Source organism: Meleagris gallopavo, chromosome 9 (assembly GCF_000146605.3).
Source record: "Meleagris gallopavo isolate NT-WF06-2002-E0010 breed Aviagen turkey brand Nicholas breeding stock chromosome 9, Turkey_5.1, whole genome shotgun sequence".
Taxonomy (NCBI): domain Eukaryota; kingdom Metazoa; phylum Chordata; class Aves; order Galliformes; family Phasianidae; genus Meleagris; species Meleagris gallopavo.
The window spans coordinates 8,746,777-8,769,335 of NC_015019.2; the positions used below are offsets into that span (position 1 = coordinate 8,746,777).

Consider the following 22,559-nt stretch of genomic DNA (forward strand, 5'->3'; position numbering starts at 1 on the left):
ATTTAATTCAGGTGAAAAAGGAAAAAATGGATATACCCTGAAAAGGAGTAAACTCAAGAAATAAGTCCTTCCCCTTAACTATTCATTTTTCTTAAGTGTTTCCTTAAAAAATGAAACCAATGAAATACCAAGATGTTAAAGCAAATCATAAATAAATACAGAGTTATATATTTAAAACCCATTTCTTATTTTTTTCATATCTTTTCATCAATTAATACTTGCACTTCCAAGACATCACAAGTTTGTATTTTAAAAGTTTCAGAGCAGGAATATATTTTTCTTCACTTGTGGAATTGCATGTACACTACAGATTATTTGGCTAAAAGAAAAAACAGAACTGAAGTTCAATTTAATTCAATTCAATCAAGTTAACTTCTAGTGTATTAAAATACAGATCCTCTTGGACTATCTGTTTCATACCTACAATTTATTTAGTGCAATTAACATTTATTTTCAGGTTATAAACTTTGTATTATATCCTCTCAGAACAGTGAGATAATTGGATTCCAGAGTTCACCGTAAAATTATTTGCAATACAGAATTATATTTTTAAATTATTTTTGTATTTGGCATGCTGGCTTCTTTCCGACCAGTTTTTCTTAATGGACATCTGAAAAATCAATGTTTCCCTTTTAGAATCTTATTTCCACTGTTCACTAAGGCTGTACAAGTAATGCCCTCGTTTAACAGAATAAAAGTTCATGTAATAGGTATGGCTAAAATTATTCCTTTTTTTTTTCACTACATAAAAGAAGCCCAAACACATAACTGATGTCTCACGTTGACATATAGCAACAGTTTTCTCAATGAGCTCATCTCTCCAAATATATCAACTCTCAACAGCCTGTATTTCTACTATTTTATTTGTCACGGTTGCTGGAATTTGTTAAGTAAAATCGTTCAAGGGATAAACAGTAAGTACTCTCTGATTTGATAATTTGACATGACTCTGTTGATCTTGATTCATGCACTGTCTTCTTAGATTTGTCAGGGTGGAAAAATATGGAAAAAAGCCCCAGACACTTTAAGAATTGACAAGTGAACCATAGCAATTTATGCCCGCTTTGTGTGTGCATCTACTTCATGCACTTAATGGAGATTTTCAATTTTTTTTATATCTTCACTCTGTCAATTGGATGCACATCTAGGCCTTTGTGGTCAGAAGTCTGTTTTGTTTTTGGTTCTTTTGTTTATTTATTTGTTTGTTTATTTTGTCTTTAATTCCTGCTGGATGATGGACAATAAAATTCACTGCTTCTGTGGCAAATAAATAACCCTTGTGGCAATAAATAAAATAGCATCTTACTCTATAAATATAATTGTGTAACACAGAAAATATATACACAATAACTTTATGATAGACTACAATTTCAAATAAAAGCCTCAGGAAATCTACCAGAACCATCAGAGAAACTCACTCAACTGGAACATCTCTTGCCAAATTTCAAATACATTTCCAAACACATTTGTAGCAGCTCTACCACTGCCTAGGCAAAGCAAAAGAAGTAGCTATTGATGAGATGAACTTGGATTGCCATGCTGATACTTAAGGGAATCAGTTAAGTAGATAAAGAAATCAGTTAAGAAGAAATTAAAATATTCGTTAGTGAAATGCAGCTACTGAATTTCACCCTAATGCAGTCTTGTCCCATAGATTTACCAGACTACTGCAGGTAATTCACCAGACTTCCTTGGTATCCATCTACAGGCAAGTACTAGTTGCTGCCTCCCTCTACCACCTCCTTTGCTATGTCATTGCAGATGCTCCAGCATGTGCATCCACCTTGTATGACCTGAAAAGATATGGATGAGGTTTTGGGGTTTGGAGGCAGGAGGCAGAATATTGTTAAGGAATGGGATGATTTATTTCTGAAATCTTATTTCCACATACTCTTAGATAAATCAGATTGAACAGGCCAAATAATACTGTTAAAGGCCTGATTTATATAGTTATATCCACCACTTCTTCTTGTTATTAAAAAATTCAGTTTTTGCAGTGTTGGCTTAGTATTTCCAGTATGACATTATAATATGTGACTATAATGCATGTTCCTTTATCACTGGGAGGTACAGCACTGTTCTCAAAAACACTGCTCTATTAAATGCAGATGAGCTGTTTGGCTCCCAGAACAGCTATATCGATTCACAATGGTATTATTTCTAGCAGAATTTGATTAAGTTAATTTTGTAATTTCAGACAATGCAAATCCTAGCTCCTGTGCATTAGGGATAAATTCACACCTGAATGCTAATTTGGATTGTTTCTTGGGTAATTGCAATTTTGTTTTGCAAACTCCAGTAAACTCTGATGTACTGCTAGAAACCAGTGGTTCTCAATCTGTGTCAAGGGAGAAATGGTAGTTCACAAGGTCTATGGAAAGTAGTCCATAAATCATAGAAGGAAGACTCTGGGGGCTTACCAGAAAAAGAAAAAAGAAAAAGAAAAAAACAAAAAGGAGACTTTGAAGACATACAGCTCTGTACTCTTTTAATTCAGAATATATCAACCTTTTAGTGCAGCATTTTCCTCAGACTGAGCGCTGCATCTGTACTCCTGCAATGTTCAGTGTTCACTCCCACATATGTAATAGTTTCATCCAACCTCTGGGGCCTGCAACTTCTGATCGGAAATCTTTTTTACTTGTGCTGCAACTTACAAGTTGTTATGTGAGCGCAATAACTTAGATGTTTGGAGTGGTCTTAGGAGTGACTGCATTTTTCCTGAATTTGAAACAAGTTTGTAGGAAGATACAAAGAAAGAAGGAAAAAATCTGCTGTCCTGTTAATTTACAGCAATTGGTAGGCACCAATTCAGGGATTTCAACCTGTGAAGTTCTTTCATATTCCCCAGAATTTCACTGGGCAAGAGACTGGAGAGTAAGAGCTCTTTAATAACTTACACAGATCGTTTTCTTAAAGCACTTGTAAATAAGGACAGACAGATCTGACATGGATAGCCTTCCATTCACTTGTTCATAAGGGGTAATGTCCAACAGGGGTGTATGTCAGAATTCTTAGTTGCCAAGACCTTTTCTTAGGTGTTAGCTTATTCATAAGGAAAGATTAAAAGTAAATTAAAACTGTCATACATGCACAAATACTGGTCTACCATCTGACTGGCAAAGAACTGACAATGACACTAACATGCCTCAAATTTATGGAAGACAGCTGAATGAACTTTAATAATAAAGATGGTTTAGAGAAAGCTTGGAGTAACTCACTTGTTATACATCATATGCAAAAGTACAGAAGATACGCACCCTGAAATTCGCTTATATTCAATAGCAATTTAATTCAGAATATATCAACCTTCAAGCAGTTTCTTTTTAAGAGAAATAATGTTTTACAGACTTTCAGATCTTGACTTGGAAATTATTGGAAGTGATTCCTCCAAAATCAATTTATCATCATTTTAGGTTTAAGCAGATAGTGCATTTTTGAATGACAGCCGAAGATTTATGGGAATTATTAATATCATGAAGTTAACCCAGTTTTCAAATCAAGCATGGTCAAATGATTCAGCCTATAACAGGAGGGTTTTTTTTCCTTTCTTTAACATTTGGAGTCCACAAGGAGACTGTAAATGAACTGCACGCTTCAATCACAAGAAAATTTTAAATAAAATAGACATTGTAAAACAACTGAAAATTAAATTCAGTGCTAATTTCCTTAGGAGTATTAAAGCTATAAATAGGTTATACATGGTCTGGGAACAGATGAACCACTTCTGTGAAATAAGGCTTTAACGAGCTTGGAGTACCTCGTGACCGTGGCAAGCAAAATTTGAGTTCATCAATTTCATTATTAATTCATTTCTAAGAACACAGCTATGCTCATGTAGACCTGACAAAACAGCATGAGCATTAATTTTGCAAAGCAAAGTCTGTCTGCAACATGCTACACAGCAGGCAAAAATTCTGCTGCAAAAGAACAACACTATCTGGTGCGCACAAATCAATTACTACCCATCAGTAGGTAGTACTTTCAAAAGCCATGCAGTATTAAAGGCAGATTCCAATATTATGCAGATTAAAACAAAATCCAATCTAGAAAACAGTGAATCTTGAATAAAAAATTGAATATAAATAGCTGTTAAAAAAAAGCTGTCAGTAAATGAAGCTGAAAAAAAGGCTATATATTCTCCGTATCACGAATGAAGAAATGCTATTTTCCTCTTCTCCATATTAAGACTCTTTTACTTTTCAGTGTAAACATGGAAAATCCAGTTAAAATTTGTGGTGACAGCAGAATTATGAGATACCACAAAACTATTTGCCATATTACCTTAGACTACACAGTTAGCAGTTTGGTGGAAAGATAACAGCTTTTTAGGTGCATTTTTTTTTCTATGAATCTTGCTTACTCCATTCAAATTTCAGACATGATGTCTGGGACAAGGAATTCCTGGAAGGATATAAAGGCTGCAGGGGATGCCCAGAGATTTTACAGAGGAAGCATTGCAATCCATCATTTGGGTTGCTGAGTGAATTACAATTACCCCACTGGAATAACACTTCTGGTGGAAAAATACTGCCAAAAAAAATTTGAAGGGGAAAGTTCACCCTTCTTTGTCTTCTCTCATGGAAAACAGATTCTAAAAGTTAGAAAAAAAGGCTCTAGTTAATTCCAAATTATTGTGGCAGTTTGATATGAAAACAGAACCTGGCACCTTACCAACTGCTATGCTCCACAGAGGCTGTAAACTGTCATGAAGACAGCTGTGTTGACTCCTAGTATAGGAAAATCAATGGATGTTTTATTGAATGTACATCAAGACTTCCTGGTTTTCCTTGAGTCAGAAAATTTTGTGGTATAATAGGGAGCAATGGCACTTAAACAAATCATATCTATCAAAATAGCTAAAATTAAGGAAGAAACCATGCATATTTTAAAGTAGCAGAAGATTCTCACTTCAGTTTTGTACAAAACAGATCTCAGCCAGATTATATAATCAAATAATGAAACACTGGTAACAATGAAAACAAGTATTTTGCAGCAAATTTACATCCAAGTAGCATATCTGGCTACAGTAAGATACTCCTGAGAACTGAACCTCCTCCTCCTCATCATCATTAGTGAATGATGAACAGGCCTGAACTGTTTCAATACATCTAATTTTATGTGTCAATACAGTTTAAAAATAGCCTCTTGATGTTATTGTTCCAAAGAAAAAAATCCATCTGTATCCTGAAGGTAGTTCAGCCTAAGTCTTCGAACAGAGAAAACTAACAAAATTCCAAAGTTTCAGCAGTCTATGCCATGAAAGATTTAAGACTTTGAAGTATGGCAGAGTTTTCCCATGTGTCCTTGCTTTTTACTCCGGCTGTGAATAAACAAATTCCTGAAGCAGCAGGAGGAGGTAGAACATTTGACTCTGTCTTTGATCCTCACAGGCACTTCCCCACCTTTATCTAGCCTCTGCCTTCATCACTGAGTCACAGGATAGAAGCACAAGGTAATTTAGGTTGGAAGACATCTCAGGAGGTCATCTGTTCCCACAGCCTCCGTCCAGAGCCAACTTTAATTTTGGATCAGGTTGTTCAGGGCCTCGAATACCCTCCCTGTGCGACCAAGGACATTTGACAATACACAGCAACACTACCAATACAACTTTGTTAGCTTTGTTGAGAGAGTGATACAATGGATCAAATTAAATTTCCCTTTTCTTTTTTCTTTACTTCTTTTTCCATAATGCAAGTTACTCTCAGTAGAAGCTTTGGTAGGTATGCATGGTTTTTACGTACAAGAAACTGTTAGAGCATAATATCTATAAGGATATTTTCAGTGTTTAACAAGAAAAAAAAAAAGAGTGTCATAAACAACTCAAAAATTTGAATAAACACAGATGAGACCCATACAAGTAATTTTTCTAACACTTTTACAGAATTGTGCTATGTGGCATGACAAAAAATTGCAGCCAACAAAATAAGCCACAGAATGTAAAGCAGTACATACTAAAAGCAGTGGAGGACCAGAATGGACTATATTGAGAACACTATCGATCAGCATTACATCACACTCCAGGAGCCCATTTCTATGTGAGATTAAGTATTATTTTCAATTATTGGTGTTTCAAGAAAAAGAATATATTACTTACCTATTCATTTCTTCAAGACAGTCTGTTGCAAAGTAGAAACTCTTTATTTTGGGGTGACATGCTTTGAAGGCACTAGAAAACAAACACAAAGAAGAAAAAATATCTTTTCTTTCAAGGATATTGTCTACAGACAACATAAGACTGGTATGCACTATAATTATTCAGCATGTTACAAGCTTAATAGGCCTTTTGAATGCTCAGTCTGAATCTTTTGCTGAATCCAACATACAGACGGATTCATACTGATCCGCTTACGCCTACATTTCAGAATTTACATCTATAAGTTTCAGAAATACCTGAATTACTTAAAAATGTAAATCCATTCAATAACTGCTGATGTTATAAATTAAAAACTTATTAGATGAATCTGAAAATCTTATCGAGTAAATTTAAGTACTTATTAGTTGTGTTTCAAAGGTCAAATAGTCTAAAGGACGATGAGTTTGATCCCACCATATTTTCTCACATATGGCTGTGGTTTTTGTTCTACTCAAAGCAATACTTAGGACAGACAATTTTTGTATTAATTAAATAATAATAATTTAAAGGAGTATTGCTATCAAGGAAGCCACAGACTCAACACCATTAAATACTATTGTTTTGATTAGTTGGCAAATGAATAGAGTAACAACTATCATACGTAGAATTTAGGTTAAAATACTGACATTTATATGGTAATCATTAGATGTAAGAATTAGATTAGAAATCATTACATGTGTCATTATAAAAAAACTGATTATGCACATTTCCCACTATTAATAGCTTAAATGCAAATTAGTGTTTTGTTAATGACTATGATTAATTCCAATTTGCAGAGATTGAAAGCGGAAGAAACTTCATTTGAGGACACCTATTTTCTTATATATACCTGTAATACAGATGCATACAGTAACAGGCTTTCCTAACAAAGATTTTGCAAAAGAATGAGGTAGGAGAGATGAATTTCTCTGCAGTTTCCTTTTTAATGAGTTTACATGTATATTAGAAGGATAAGTTTACCTTTGCACAGAGAGTCATCATAAAACATCCTGAATCCACAAAAAGATGTAAGAAATATTCAAGCATTGTTTTGACATATGAATTGACAATTTCAGTGAAGATCCTAATCTCTACTTCTGCTGATTTAAAGCATGTCACAAGTCACAAGACCCTTATAAAAATGTGACATTCTAATGAAATGAAAAGATCAAAATTTGTACTAATTAAAGATCAATACTAATTAATATCAGCTGACAAAAAATAAGCAAGCAAAAAGGCAGCATATTTACTGGCATTTACTGTAAATACAAACACCAGAAATTTCAAATAACAGGCAGCTCATACATTGCAAATAAAAAGAGAGAATGCATGGGAAATCCATAAATAGGAAGGAAACTTTTCTGATGCCCACTAGATGGCATACAATTGTTAATTATATATACTGAATTTTAAGATCTTAATGCAAGTGATTTTGATCTAAGCATATGTTATTTATAGGTACATTCTTTTCCCTGATGTCAGTACTCTTTGCAGTTATTTTGAAATGCTGCAACATCTTGACCTTCTAGTCTTCCATTTGCCCAACCATTTGCCCAACCTTGAGATTTAAGCACTGACTTGAATTGGAGAGGATTATATGGTGGATCTAGAGATTCTAATCCTCTTGATTAATCCTGTTAGAATATCACATGATGGAGTTTCTGCTTGTAAACAGAATTATTTTTCTAGACAGGAAATTTACATACATAAAAGCATTAAAATGCCAGCGTTAGAGTCTCAAAGTCAACCTGTTAATAGTCAGATAATAGTCTGACTATTATAGTCAGAGGATTTCAGATAAACAAACGTTAAATTCGTCTCCACTATGCTCATGTAATGTGATACAGTCTGTAATCATAAATTTGAATACTATATTTTCACAGGAGCCCTTCCTCAGTTAAGGTACAGAATGGACTTGTTTTGCAAAAGGTTCCGCTTTACTACATAAATGTTCATTAATATCTTTTACATATATATATTCCTAAATTCACTTAAATGGTGAGCAAAATAAGCCGTAGTTCTGTACTATTATATATTACATACTCTGAAGTAAACATGTTTTTATTTTTATGAACTGGGGATCCCAGGTCTGTGGAAGCTTGTAAGTGTTTTGCAGTTCTCTTTCTGGGCTGCAAAGGACAACAACACATCCATCTCCCAAAGTGTCACAAAGACTCTTATTTGAGAAGCTTTAAGATACACTAGCATTAAAAACTGGAAATAAGTTTCCAGATAGATGATTCTGTACATGTGGATAAAACAAATAATGTAGAAGAATGATATCTGTATTTTTACCTTTGGCTTCTTTTGGAGCACTGCACAGTGAATACTGTTTGGTTTGCTATCTACCAGGACTGTCAGGCCTGTTTCAGAAGAGCTGTTCCCCAGCCAGTAAGCCCCCTGCAGGGGCCTGTTCATTCACAAGTGCAGAACTTTGCAACGTCCTTGATGGATTTCGTAAGGCCCTTGTCAACCCATTTACCTGGACTGTGTAGATCCACCCAAATGACAGCCCTGCTCTTGAGTGCATCGACTCTTCTCCCCTCTTTGCTGTCATCTAATGTGGGGCCAGAGGTGTATTTCAATTTTTAGGAATACTGCTCTGAGAACAACATCCTGCATCTTTAGATCAAGTTCCCTGCTATTTCAGGCACCGTAGCACATAATAGATTTTGCAAAATTATCAGAAAACAAAAATAAAAGTTACTGAATCTGTATCAATTTTTAAGATAATCTAATGTCTACATATATTTTATATAGAATTCTGGCTGCATTGTTTCAACTTGAATTGACAACCTAAATGGTCACTTCTTAAATTTTTGGAAGTTCAGTCAATACATTAGGCATTATATCCTTATTTCCATTAATCTTGTGGAACAGCATCACCACAGGACATTATAAGTATCTTTGAAAATAATGTGATATTCATGTTATGACACATAAAAACTTAAATAACTAAAATTTCGAATACAATATGATCATTCTACATCATGAAGATGCAGGCTTTGCCCAAAAGCAATGGAAAGTTTATCAGCGTGAAAACAAGAAAGCACCTCTAGCAGGGGCAAGGTCATTCTACATCCAAATATAGCCTGGGGAGCTAAACCAGTCTCAGATAATGCCATGATTCATATAATAATCAGAGTACCTTCATTAAATGCATTAGTGAGGCAAATCATCAAACCATACCAGATAATGCATTCAATGACTATATATTTTAGTCAAAGCTTTCTTAACACTATTGCATTCAGTGTACACCATGGACATCAGTAACAGTCACATTGTAACACAGCATTTCCCATCTAATAGAACATTGGATAAGACAATCTAAAATCTAAAAATAAAGGACATTATTCTAGAAAGACTTCAAATTCTTTTGTTCAAAAGGGTAACTCTTCTTCTTTGAACATCTCACAATGTTGGCTCTGAAAATAAGACAGATTTGAGGAGAAATCCAAGCTGAGTTCCATAAAGATTTTTTGGGAGACCTGAAAGAAACCTAATATGAATTTTGCTGGGCTTCTTTTATGTACTAAGAAACTAAGTGCTCTTTCAGAAAGCTTTAATTTATGTAAAAGTGCAAGAGCCTACCTAAAAAATAGGAAATAATTATGTTTCTTTCCCCTCCTTTTTAACTGAGCTTTACTAATTTTTGAACTGTTAAAATGAACTCAATCATACAGAAGTAAGGACACAATCAGACTTACATTTCCATATTTCAAGCTTGCAGTGAAACAGGTTATATTACAACACCTACTAAGAAATATTATTACATGAGAAATATATTCTAAAGTGGAAAGAAGCAAGAAAGATCCTACAAAATATTTCCCTAGCTCTTTTAGCTGAAGTTTTTCACTGTAGTCCAGCAGAGACAAGAATGAGCTTTTCTAGATTATGTTTATTTAGAATGGGTTACCATGACCTCATTTGCAAAAGGAATGCAGAAGAATTAGGTTGCAGAACTTTGTCCCCAGGCTCACCAGAACCATTAGCTTCTCAGCAGAATCAGGCAATATCAATCATGCTCAGTCCTGTTCTCAGTAAGGCAACACCAAAGAGAATTGATAAGTGTTTTATCAGTGCACTTATAGAGGCCACGAATTAGAGCTGTAACACAAGCAGGGCCTGGCATTCACATATACTCAATATACTGAAATGTAAGTGAATATAACACCATATGTGCTTTCTTTTCAGTCTTTGGAAAAGCTGGTAAAAGAGTAGCAAGTGTAACATGTAGTTTTTATGATAGGGCAAATATGTAAATGATAGTCCAGGAAGAAATCAAAGGAAAATTCTGCTCAGTGAACAATGGGAATACTATTAACATCTTCATTATATTTTTACTCCTGGACCTACATCTTTTTGAAAGTATTCAAAGCCTGGAGGTACTCACAGCTTTCAGTAGTGTTCAAAGTTTTAGTTAATCAGACTTTTTCTGTGCATATACCCTACAGAAATTGCTCTGTAAGAAATGCTAAGATTAAACTCTGGAAGCTATTTCTAGCTGTGCACAATGGCCTTCTGTTATATCTATGTTAATTCACTGAAATTTGTTAAGTGTTTTAACAAAAGGATATTTTTTTCTTGCATATTTGTTCAATATTATTATTAATATCTACTTGTTCCACAGAGGAATTTATAGTGTTCAGTTCACATATAATTTCTTCAGTGATAGTCTCAGTTGAAAGAAGTATCATAAGTATAAATTGCACTGTCATCTTCTCAGACAGTAATAACACCTTCAGACAAGAACAAGCAATTGAAGAGATGCAGTTTGCTAATCAGCAGCCTCTACTGTAATTCACATCTTCTGTACTTTCTTGTGCACATGTTCACAGCTGTAGGATGTATTCCTCAGACCAAAACCAAGTTTAGTCATCAGAAAAGCACAACAAAAATTCAAGATGCTTAGTGATAACTAGAATAGCTTTAGTAAGAGTATCTTTAAGCTATTCTCTGTAGCTTCTGAGGGTAGCAAGTTTTAAAAATCTACTTGTTGCCTGCAAATATTCAGGAGATACTGGAGAGCTGCTAGTCTCAAAGCATTAGAATTATTAAACTTACTGTTTGACAGCTATGAATTCTAATCCCAACACAGCCTGCAAACAGTGCCTGTTATTAATTATGTGGCAAAGTTTAACACATGCTGTTTACTGGGAACATAATGCAGTAGCAGAAACATGCACATAAGAAGCAGAAAAACTGAAACACAGTGTTCATTTTGTATTTGCAACCTAAATATTTTAGCAGTTGAGAATAACTCAATATTGGATATATAAATATATATTTATATATTCACCAGCTCTTGCTATGCTGTTTCTTAAGATATTTCCTATGGTAATTCTTGCACATTTGACTCTTATCCTGAAGACTATACTGAACCTAAGAAAGTTTTACCTGTTGGCAAATGCATTCACGTTTTTTCCCCCTGTATTTATTTAACTAAAGTTGAAGCTTGGCTATCTGCAAAGCTGATGAAAGCATTATCCATTTTTTTTGTAAGATGGCTCATAGAATTTACATTAAGTCACATCTTTTAAAATGAACAAAAACACTAAAGCTTAGGTGGGCTTATGATATGTTGCTTACAGATTTTAAGGATTTCTGAGTTTTCACTACTATATATAATATACTTCCAAGAGCAATCCTTGAATTTAAAAGCATAATTGACACATTACTTACTGTTTTCTTCTGCATTCAACTGCTCTGTCTATCCTGAACTCAGGCAAGCTAATGAATCCTTCTGCTTTTTCATCCTATCAAAAGAGAAGAAGTGATAGTGAGGAAGAACACACAGCTGAAGAGAAACAAGCAGTAGCCATTTATGTCTTATACTAACAACAACCACCCAAACAACTGAAATACTGAACATATTTTCCCTAAAATGTTTTTATTAAACATTTAGTTTACTTGATTTTTATGAAATATTTATGAAGTGAATTGACTGCTCCTTAAAGGAGCTGCAGTCATCCTAAATTCCCTTTGTTGATGATTACACAAAATCTTTTAGAGCCAAATAGAGCACCTAGTACAGCACTCAGGATATTAACAGCCACAGAAAAAAAATCTCAGTTTTTTCTTCATATAGTCTACACTTTGAAAATGTTTTGTGTTAAAGCCACGTTTGTACAAATGATCTGTCCTTCTGGTTCCTACAGTGAGCTCACTGGTGTTTAAATGGAAAAGTAATAACTAGAAAGTACTTCTTGTCACTTTTTACTTCTCCTGAAATAATTTGCTGAAAAAGCAAGGAGATACAGTAACATCAGTCAGATTGTTGAAAAACACAGGCTGAATGTAAGCACTGTATTAGTCCAAACAAATACTAACTTGGGAGAATATTAACTACTGATATATTCATTACTTTAAGAGAACCATGAACCTCTGCTTTTTATTAAGCTTGGCCTTCCACTTTGAAGAATTCAAAAATAATTCCAATTGAAGTATTTCCAGTTCAAGTGAACAAGACATGGCAATTCAAGTGGCTTTTCTCTAATATTTATAGACTTTCTCAAAAGAATGATAAAAATTAAGGTTTAATTTAGGCTTTCTCCAAACACAGAGTATACTTACATTCTGGTTTGTGTACCAGTATAAGGAAGAATCCTTCAAAATAAACCAGTACTTTTTCCATTTCTGTGTGAAGTAACCTTTGGCATCCTTTTTCTTCCACAGCCAGCCTTCACAATCTCCATGCCCCAAATCTTTGCAAGAAATTCGTCTTCTACTTCCACTCGTCAGAGAGCTCCCTGAGAACACAACAGTAGTATGAGACATCTCTCTGAATGCTACTCTTCTCAATACGACCACATTACTAATTTTAAATGATGAATCAATTTAAATGCTCTACAATTTTGGTTTCTGCATGAATACAAAACAAAAAACCTTTTTATGTAATGGCTTATTTAATCTCTAGAGGATCTGTTTCTCTTAGGATTGATGAGGATGGTCATCATCATTTCTAAGCAAAAAACATACTTCATTTAGTTTTGAACCTGAAATTCATTTAAATAAACATAATCCGTATGTGGTTGTAAACACTACTTTCTCCGTATCTTCTGTTACTGCTATTTGCAGTAGGAGGGCTGTCAAATTCTGGGAGATTTTAGCTCATTTTTCATAGTTAGTATAGTCTATAAGAAAGAAAAATCCGTATTTGTAAAATGCACGTCTACATTTCTCCTGTGCTGAATTTAATGGCACAATTTTAACCCCATTGGATAGGGTTTGAATTAACAGTATCAAGAAAGGTATTGGGTTTTGTTTGTTAGTTATTTTGCTGTTGTCTTTCTTCTTTTTGTTCTTCTTTTCAATTAAAAGGCTTAAAATTTTAGTGTCTTTTGCAATTTTTCTTGCATTAACAAGAAGTTTTCATAGTTATGGTATCATTTTTCCTTAAAAAGATCTTGTAGGAAATTTCATTTAAATCTTAGACATTTTTTTTTGTGAAAAATCAAGTCTGTATTGCTACAATAATTGTATTTAAGCTACAAATGTGAAACAATTAAGACGTTTAGATGGCATCAAAAGATCGTCCTTTGTTCTTCAACATTCCCCAGTCAAATTTAATATTTAGCTCTTATTAGAATAATGTCCTGTACTATGCCCAGTTTGAAGCATTAAAATTGTCTGGTAAAAATAAAGGAAATTTTTTTTAGGACACTAAAACATGGCAATAAAGATTTCACTGCATATAAATTGAAATGAATTTATTATGCTGTAACTAATTTTCTTCAGTTTATTGCTTTAACGGTCTCAAATGGGCTACGAATGGAAAAAGAATCAGAGCAAAAGAAAATGGCAAAATATACAAAGACTACTTTTCTGTTACCTAAATCAGAGAAATTTTACCACTGAGTCTACCAACATTATATCTGTGCTACCTTAAAACATTTCTTTATTTACTTTGGTATTTACTATCAAATTTAGAAATATTGAAATTAAGATGAACTTTGGCATTTGATCAACAGTGTTTATTATCAGTTAAGAACTCTTATTTTCTGCTTTCAGAATGTTAATCTGAAGAAGTTACCTTTTGACCATTTTCTGGATTTTACCCTGAGAGAAGCGTAATGGAATGACTGTAAGAAAGAAAGAAAGAAAGAAAAAAAGGATTATAAAAAACTAGTGCAGGTAATAGCACTAACATGAAACAGCTTTCACTACCATCGCCATGGTCATCTTAGGATTAGTTATCATAGGATTTTATTTTTATTTCTTTTCATTACTATTATAAACATCATAAAGAAAACAGTGGTAAGGCTACTAATTAAAATCTCATATTTTCTTTTATTAATTACATTTCTTGCAATCAAATCATTCGGATTCTTTGGTCAAACGGATATCCAGTAACTTGAAAACTGAGGATATAAACTAGCGCATTACTACGCTCAAAAAGCAAATGCTTGTGACAAAGTTCTTATAAGCAACTCTGAAACAACGTGTTAAGAGTAAGTATCATAACATTAACATTAAAATAACTGAGAATTATAACTAACAGTAATAAATTATTAATAAGAAATTAATATTTAGGATGGAAGATTTCAATTTAAGCACCGTAAGAAACCCAACTACCTGCAAGATACAGGCAATGGTTAGTTTCAAATAAGAATAAAGGGGGAAGGAGTTTTCTGCACACATCCATGCCTTCTTGTAACCTTCCTGTAACAACAGCCAGCTTACACTACTGAATGCCATGGACACTTCCTAGTGTCTAACAGAGATCAGTAATTCTTTATTTTTGAGAGAGTTGGCTTGGAGAACACCAGCTTGCATGTCTGACAGGTGACAAGCTCTGTAAGTGTACACGCATAGTATCACTCTAAGACAGCTGCAGATTTATCTATTTTATTGAGAACTGCAGAAGATAGAAAGATTAATGCTTGTTCCTGTACTATAGGAAACATAGTTAAAAACAATCAGGAAATAGAAGAACAGACCTAAGTTCATGAGAAAGTATTAAAGACGCACAGCAAAACTGATTTTTTATTAATGTACTATAAGCTCCAGCAGCAGAACCAGTCAGTCATATTGTCCCAACTGGGCTTCTGTGGTGACTGTGACTGAAACAACCTGTTCAGCCTTCCTCTCTCTGCATACAAATGCAATAGCATAGAGCAGGTTTCTGTTTCTGCAAGAAAAATCATCAACATTTTCTATAGTTTAGGCTAAAAAAATACTTCAGTGAGGTAGAACTCTATAAATCTAATCACATCTGAAAATTCTAATTACAGAACTTCAAGAAAATGAACACTGGAGGATACCTGCTTTAGAATACACATCAGAAAGTGGTATATCACTCAGTATAACAGTTTTAAAAATAAAGTTCAAGTATAATAAAACAAGAACTGAAAATATTTGCTCTTCCAAAAATGTAAGTTAATTAATCTCACTGTGTGTTGTTCATGCATATGTGCAATGTATTAAAAGCAAGAAAAACAGAGAAAGACCTGCAGTTCCTTGGAAACACAAGTTTAACTAGCACTGCTAACTTGCATTCAATTCAAGCTTCATATTTTGAGAGATAAAGAAACTAACTTATAATTAACTTTGTGGTAAGCAGCGTAAGAAAGCAGTCAGAACTTGCAACTTAGCGTGAGTCAAGGTTGCTACGGGAAAAAGGCTGATGACTGGAGCACATACTGTGGTTGTACGCATTTAACCTCTGACTCAAAACCACAACGTGAAAGAAGAATGTTAAAGAAAATACATGTCCCTACTCCCACCTCAGACAGCAAGAAGCACGCCATGGAAAAACAATGATTGAATTGAATCTCTGCTGTATGAAGTTAAATCAGTGAGACCTCAGTACATTCACGGTGAAGCAGTAAGAATGCTGTTTAGGTGTCACAGAATCACTAAATGAAAAGTTAGGTTTCATTTTAAAAATGCCCTGGAGGACTAGATATTCAGTCACCTGTCAGGATGAAAGGAACTAAGCCATTAATGCAAGCCTAGTAGCACATACCTCTGCAATTTTGAGGAAAACTTTAACAAGTTCAGAACACAGCAACTGGTGCATTCATAGAACAAAATACACAAATCATGGAGCATGTAGTGCTGTTTTCCTCATGTTACATCTATTAGATTAGTTGTAGTACTGTGATCCCAAGGAACTGCAACGGGTTTAAGTGCTTTCCAAGGGAGGCAGCACACAAGGTAGGGATTGGCAGGTAGAGGAAAACTGCAGAATACTTGGTTATATGTCTTCCACTACGCCACCGATACTGAACATTGCTTTGTGAATCCTTGGGAGGCAGAATGACATCTGTTAGCTTACAGCAGATTACAGCTTATCCACTTAGCAAAATTAGTTCTTGTCAGAGTGAAAAAATGATATTCTATAACTGAAAGTTGCATTGTTTGTCCTTTTAATGAAATATTTGACAAAACAAAAAATGACTGAGAAGTCTAGATATTTTCTGTTCAAAATGGGAACTATAAAACACTGAAAATCTAGGTAATAAAAATCCTTGTCAGAGTATGTGTACTATTCACACATCTCAAGAGTTTTTAAAATTTTCCTTTAGGACATCACTGGAAGATGTCCCTTTCCAAATCCAAGAGTTTACTACAGTTATCCTTCCAAAACTAATACATCCTTTAGTATATCTAATACGGTTTCTATTAAACTTAACCAAAAGTACTGCATACACTTCAGTCAACTGTGGTTGCAGTAGATACTGCCCTGAATTTAGAAATAATCCTTAGGGCTTTTGTTTTCTTTTGTAAATCATTACCTTCCTCATGGATGTACTTCCTTGACGATCAATGGCAGAACTAGCATATCTGGGAGAGAGAGGAAGAAAGATGTCAAATAACAACAGGAAATAATATTCTGAATAATAACAAACACACAAATGCATTTCTAAATGCATTCTTATAGATATATTTATATTTTCAAAGTTATTTAAAATGCAGCACCTAAAATATGAGGCACATTATTTTCAATGACTTTTGTTAATGTTATTCAAAAACATAAAGTTATTCTCAGTATTCTGACTCAAAAAGACAAATCATCTCAGAATGTCCACCTCAAAAACTAGCTGAACATACTTGAATTTCATCAGCCAAAACTCAAAAGCAAACAATACAGCTCCTCCCTCTTTCAATGATTTTTAGCAGATATAAATCAGAGTTTCTTTGTTGCAGGGCTATCTCTTATTTGTACATTTTGTACAGCAGCAGAATTTGCCACAGGTATAATGGACTCCAGGTGTTTATAGTAAACTAGGAATGAACAAGTATTTTCAAACAACAGTAAAAAGAAATGCAAAGAAATAAGTTAGAAACTATGTCAGAGGACTCATTCACATTTTAAAATGTAATAGGATATGGATATTTACTTGAACATTTGAATGTGACTTTTAGGAAACACTTGTATGCATTCTATATACTGCAAATGTGTTTCCTTCCCATATCACAGAATCACAGAATCACAGAATTGTAGGGGTTGGAAGGGACCTCTAGAGATCATCGAGACCAACCCCCCTGCCAAAGCAGGTTCCCTACACCAGGTCGCACAGGTAGGCGTCCAGGCAAGACTTGAATATCTCCAGAGAAGGAGACTCCACAACCTCCCTGGGCAGCCTGTTCCAGTGCTCCGTCACCTCACCGTGAAGAAGTTCTTACGCACATTCGTGCAAAACTTCCTATGCTGCAGCTTATGTCCGTTTCCCCTCGTCCTGTCTCCACATACCACTGAAAAGAGACTGGCCTCACCACTATGGCTGCCACACCTCAGATATTTGTAAACCTGCAGCAGGTCCCCTCTCAGTCTTCTTTTCTCAAGGCTAAACAGACCCAGTTCACTTAGCCTTTCTTCATAGGGAAGATGCTCCAGGCCCTTCACCATCTTTGTGGCCCTCCGCTGGACTCTTTCCAAGAGATCCCTGTCTTTTTTGTACTGGGGAGCCCAGAACTGGACACAGTACTCCAGATGAGGCCTTACCAGGGCAGAGTAGAGGGGGAGGATCACCTCCCTTGACCTGCTGGACACCTCTTTTTAATGCACCCCAGAATGCCATTGGCCTTTTTGGCCACGAGGGCACACTGCTGGCTCATGGCCAACCTGTCATCCACCAGGACGCCCAGGTCCCTCTCTGCAGAGCTCCTCACCAGCAGCTCATCCCCCAGCCTGTATTGGTGCATGCAATTATTCCTCCCTAGGTGTAAGACCCTACACTTGCTTTTGTTGAACCTCATCCGGTTTCTTACTGCCCAGCTCTCCAGCCTGTCCAGGTCTCGCTGAATGGCAGCACAGCCTTCAGGCGTGTCAGCCAATCCTCCCAACTTCGTATCATCAGCAAACTTGCTGAGGGTTGCCACTATCCCCTCATCAAGGTCATTGATGAAGATGTTGAACAAGACCGGACCCAGCACAGACCCCTGGGGGACACCACTGGTTACAGGTCTCCAGCCAGACTCTGCACCACCAACGACGACCCTCTGCGCTCTGCCAGTCAGCCAGTTCCATATCATTACAGAAGAAATTTGATTTAACCTTGGTTTGATAAATAAGCATCTCCCTTCGAGATTTTCTGGGTATTCTATATAACTTTAGCAATATGTAAGTAGATCTATAAACACTGAGACATTAATAAATACATAACTGTTGTGCTAAATTTGATATGACTGCCAGATGCTTGCCAGGTATGGAAAGTCTGATCTTTTACGCAGTTCCTTCCTTCCCTGCTACTTTCTCTTTGATGCTTCAGAAGCACTCAAAAACAGGAAATTCATAAAGACCACAGCAATTTAGCAGTTAGCTCAAGAAAGATTCTTTAGATGATCAGAAAAGCATAATATTTTTGCAGTACTAATATCCTAGCAGTATCTTCTTGGCTGGCAAATGTGGAACGCAACAGTTACACTTGTTGTTGTAGGGAAGTCCAATAACCAATTTTCATGAGCCCAGAAGCAATCTTGATGAAAATAATAAAAACTGATTCTTAGCAAGAAAAAAAAAAACACAAACAAGTGAACTTTCCCAAAGTAAGCATGATGTAGGCTCCACTGGCAGTTTAGTCATCATAGTTTTTAACATCAATATCACTATATTAGAAATCTCTGTATGTGGCTTAATTGTAAAAGTGTATTGCTGTGTGCAGTTTCAATTCTACATCCTTGGAGAAGGTCTGGGCAAAGTGTCATTTTTCAGAGTATGAATAATGATGAGCATCTTGACACTGTGGTTGTCCATGTCAGGTTAGAAAGGGAAATGCCCGAGACTGCAGTGAAAAGATGGGATGCATAACATTAACATTAAAATTACAAGTTAATAATTAAGAGTTTGAAGTTCTGAGCTGCCTGTAGACTACAAGGATTGAAAGAAACAACTGAAAAACAGAGATGTTAAACTTATAACATTTGGTAAAGGAAAGAACAGAAGCCCAAACCGCTGCAAGGCAGATTTTGTCATTAATGCTCCATTTCTGTCTACCTATGAGAATGCCATAAATGCACTTCCATCCTGCTGGGCATTCCCCCCTGCTTTCTGGTCTGTTACTTTAATCATGGCTTTGACCCATCTGGAAAGTGTCAGTTTCAATGCTTCCATTTTTTTCTCTCAGCCAATACACAATATGAACAATACATCTGCCTTTTTATCTGAGAAGTCCTTAGTCAAGTTTTATTTGCTTCCGTGCAAATACTGTAATGCATCTCCTTGCAGTAATCATAGACTCTACTTACCAGCAACAATCTTGTAGTTATAGAAATTATCTGCAATCAGGTTTCTAAAAGCTCTTCAAAAGTTAATATATACTGAAAGGTCAGGAATACATATTATAATGTACGATGAGTGTAAATTTTATTTGGGAACAGTTTTGCAGTCTTGCAGGGTTCTTTTAGAAGGTTTTACATGCATTAAAACTCTTCACAAAATTAAATTATTCCTCAAATATTCAGATCCACAGATAACAGAAGAAGAAATGCTGACCTTTTCTTCTCTTTAGACAGGTAAATTCACTATATGGAACTGGTAGAAGCAATTAATTTAGATATAAAGGAACCCTAGCATGTCATTTACTTTTTTCACTTTATCTGTACCATATTTGTTTGAGTTATTCCTCATCTTTCTTTTAAGGAAAACAGTTGTTACAGAAGTGAAAGAGAGAAGAATAGAGAGGGAGACAAAGCCAAATGGAATGATATGGTTATGATAGCCAGGCCCAATAGTTCTCTTATGAATGCTTGTTTTCGTGTCTATGTTTAATACTGGTTTTGATATAAACCAGAAACTTGAACAAGAAAAACCAATCTGTTATAATTAACTTACGCCAACATAGCAAAAGAACAAATTAAATGCCAGAGCTGCTCTGAAATTAATGCCTCTCATTTTATTATATTGGCCCACAACATTACAGGCTGATTTTGGTGGCATGGCAGTAGAGGCTGAACCTTCCCACCAATAACCCATTGCATTTTATTGCCATGTAATAGATGACAACAGAGGGACAATCTGACAGAGCAGATCTAACATGAATATGTCTGTGAAGCAAAGGGGTGGAATTGAATTTGTCCATGCAGAAAGAATTATGTTCAGTGACGTTCATTGACACTTGCTGAATGTTTCTGGAGACCAAAGAGTGGATGTGAGCACAGTGAGGAAGTGGGTGGTGCTTCAATAGTGGTAACAGAGACAGTGGTCACCAGTGCAGCATGTAGGCTCTTGTTACTGACAAAAATGGACAGCTACTGATGATGACTATGTTGGAAAATAGTGTTTTGTAGCTGAGAATTTGCTTTCTCAGTAGTGCTGTTGTGGTCTTTGTATCTGTTGTGGTTTATATGGAAATAAATAGGAAGCATTGCTTCTGAAGCAACTTACATAAATTATTACAAGATACTTGCAAAATCAATAATTGCATAATGACATACAAAAAAGGCAATGTACAAGCAAATAACCTTTGGAAAAATTAAATGAAGTTTAATTTTGTTGTAAAACTCATTCTAAAATGATTATTCTCATGCATTTTTTCTTCAAATGGATTTCTGAGATTGCTGTTTGATAGAAGTGTAAAAAATTAACAATTCTGAGTTTTTATATATTCTACCCAGCTGTGTCTCATATACTGGAACTACTATGGATAAAAAGATTTTCTCCCTCCTACCCACACATTGTAAGCACACTGAAACAAGTATAAAAAGTTAAGATTTATAAAAAAAGGTAAAAAGCAATATGCACAGGTCAAGGCTAAATCTATCTCCAGTCTCAGTATTACATGCATACTGACTCAGTATTCAATATCCACTATGCTGAATACAGGGTTAAAGTAGAAGGGTTAAGAACAAGCTAAGAAAAAATGGGAATGTCTGTGACACAGGTGGTAGCAAAACAGAGAATTTAAAAGACTCGAGTAAGCGTGGTGGCTTCCAACTCACATCTTAAAAGATATGCAAATGAAAGTGCAATCAATTGCTAAGGTTTCTAATGAGGATTTCAAATGAAGAACAGTACTATATAATCAGAAAATAGAGATAATGGATTAGAATGGTAAAATCAGAAGTATGAGGGACAGCAGAAGTGCGATATTCCTGTTTTACGTATTTGATAAACGCTGCAAGAATCTGAGTGTACCATTATACCTGAGGTATTTTTACTGAATGCTGAGAATTGTCGCCTATTGAGCACAGAATGTGGAAATACAACAGCATAGAGGTATAATTCTGCATTTTTGCTGTCAGAGCAGTTATAGCCTTTTAAAAGCATCGCTGGAATTATGAGTAGCCTGCATTTTCTATTCATACAAAAGTCCTTTTTAGTGAATACAAGTCACATGGTTCTTCATTTATTAAGCACCATTAAACAAGTGCAACTGTGAACACCATCTCCACATTCCTCTTTTCCTTTCCAGGAACATGTTTTCATTTTTTACCATATAAAGATAGAAGCAATGGATCTTCAAATATCACACAAAACTGTAGAAAGGAAGAGTGTTTTAGCTCATAGCATTCATAGAACATCTACCTTGAGAGTCACTAAATCCATCATTACATGAGTTACAACTATCAGAACAAATTGGTATATCTTATTAGATTCCTATCATTTTGGTTTCTTCACAGGTGATAGGATAATAAATATTAAAATGATGATAATGAACATAGTCAAGAAAAAAGAATAATTGTTTTGAAGTTTACTTACCTTTCACTTAGTCTTCGGTATCTGGAATAGTTACAATCTATATTGTTGACTTTCTTAAACCCCTGATTAAGGGGGTTCTGGCAGTAATGGATAGAATTATAAACTAGAAGCAATATAAAATGATTCTAGTTATAACAAACTGCTAATATATATTTTCCATTGTTCTGAAAATAATTTTATATACTACTCATTTCTTTAATTTGTATTTATTTTTTAACTTACATAAAGCAATCTAATCTTATATTCTGACTATCCAAATCTGTAAAAATTTCCTAACCAGTGAAAGATTCCAGTATGTTA

The 22,559-nt window shown here is 35.0% G+C and overlaps 1 protein-coding gene across 1 annotated transcript in view; it reads right to left on the minus strand.

Moving 5' to 3' along the window:
* LOC104912176 (connector enhancer of kinase suppressor of ras 2-like) overlaps positions 1-22,559 on the minus strand; it is a 173,753-nt gene that overhangs the window by 16,040 nt on the left and 135,154 nt on the right. Inside the window, exons 16-20 of the mRNA XM_031554656.1 lie at positions 16,855-16,903; positions 14,148-14,196; positions 12,689-12,864; positions 11,798-11,871; positions 6,098-6,169 (exon numbers count right to left, since the gene is read on the minus strand). Of these exons, the coding sequence (XP_031410516.1) occupies positions 6,098-6,169; positions 11,798-11,871; positions 12,689-12,864; positions 14,148-14,196; positions 16,855-16,903 (420 nt within the window). The remainder of the gene's footprint in view (positions 1-6,097; positions 6,170-11,797; positions 11,872-12,688; positions 12,865-14,147; positions 14,197-16,854; positions 16,904-22,559) is intronic.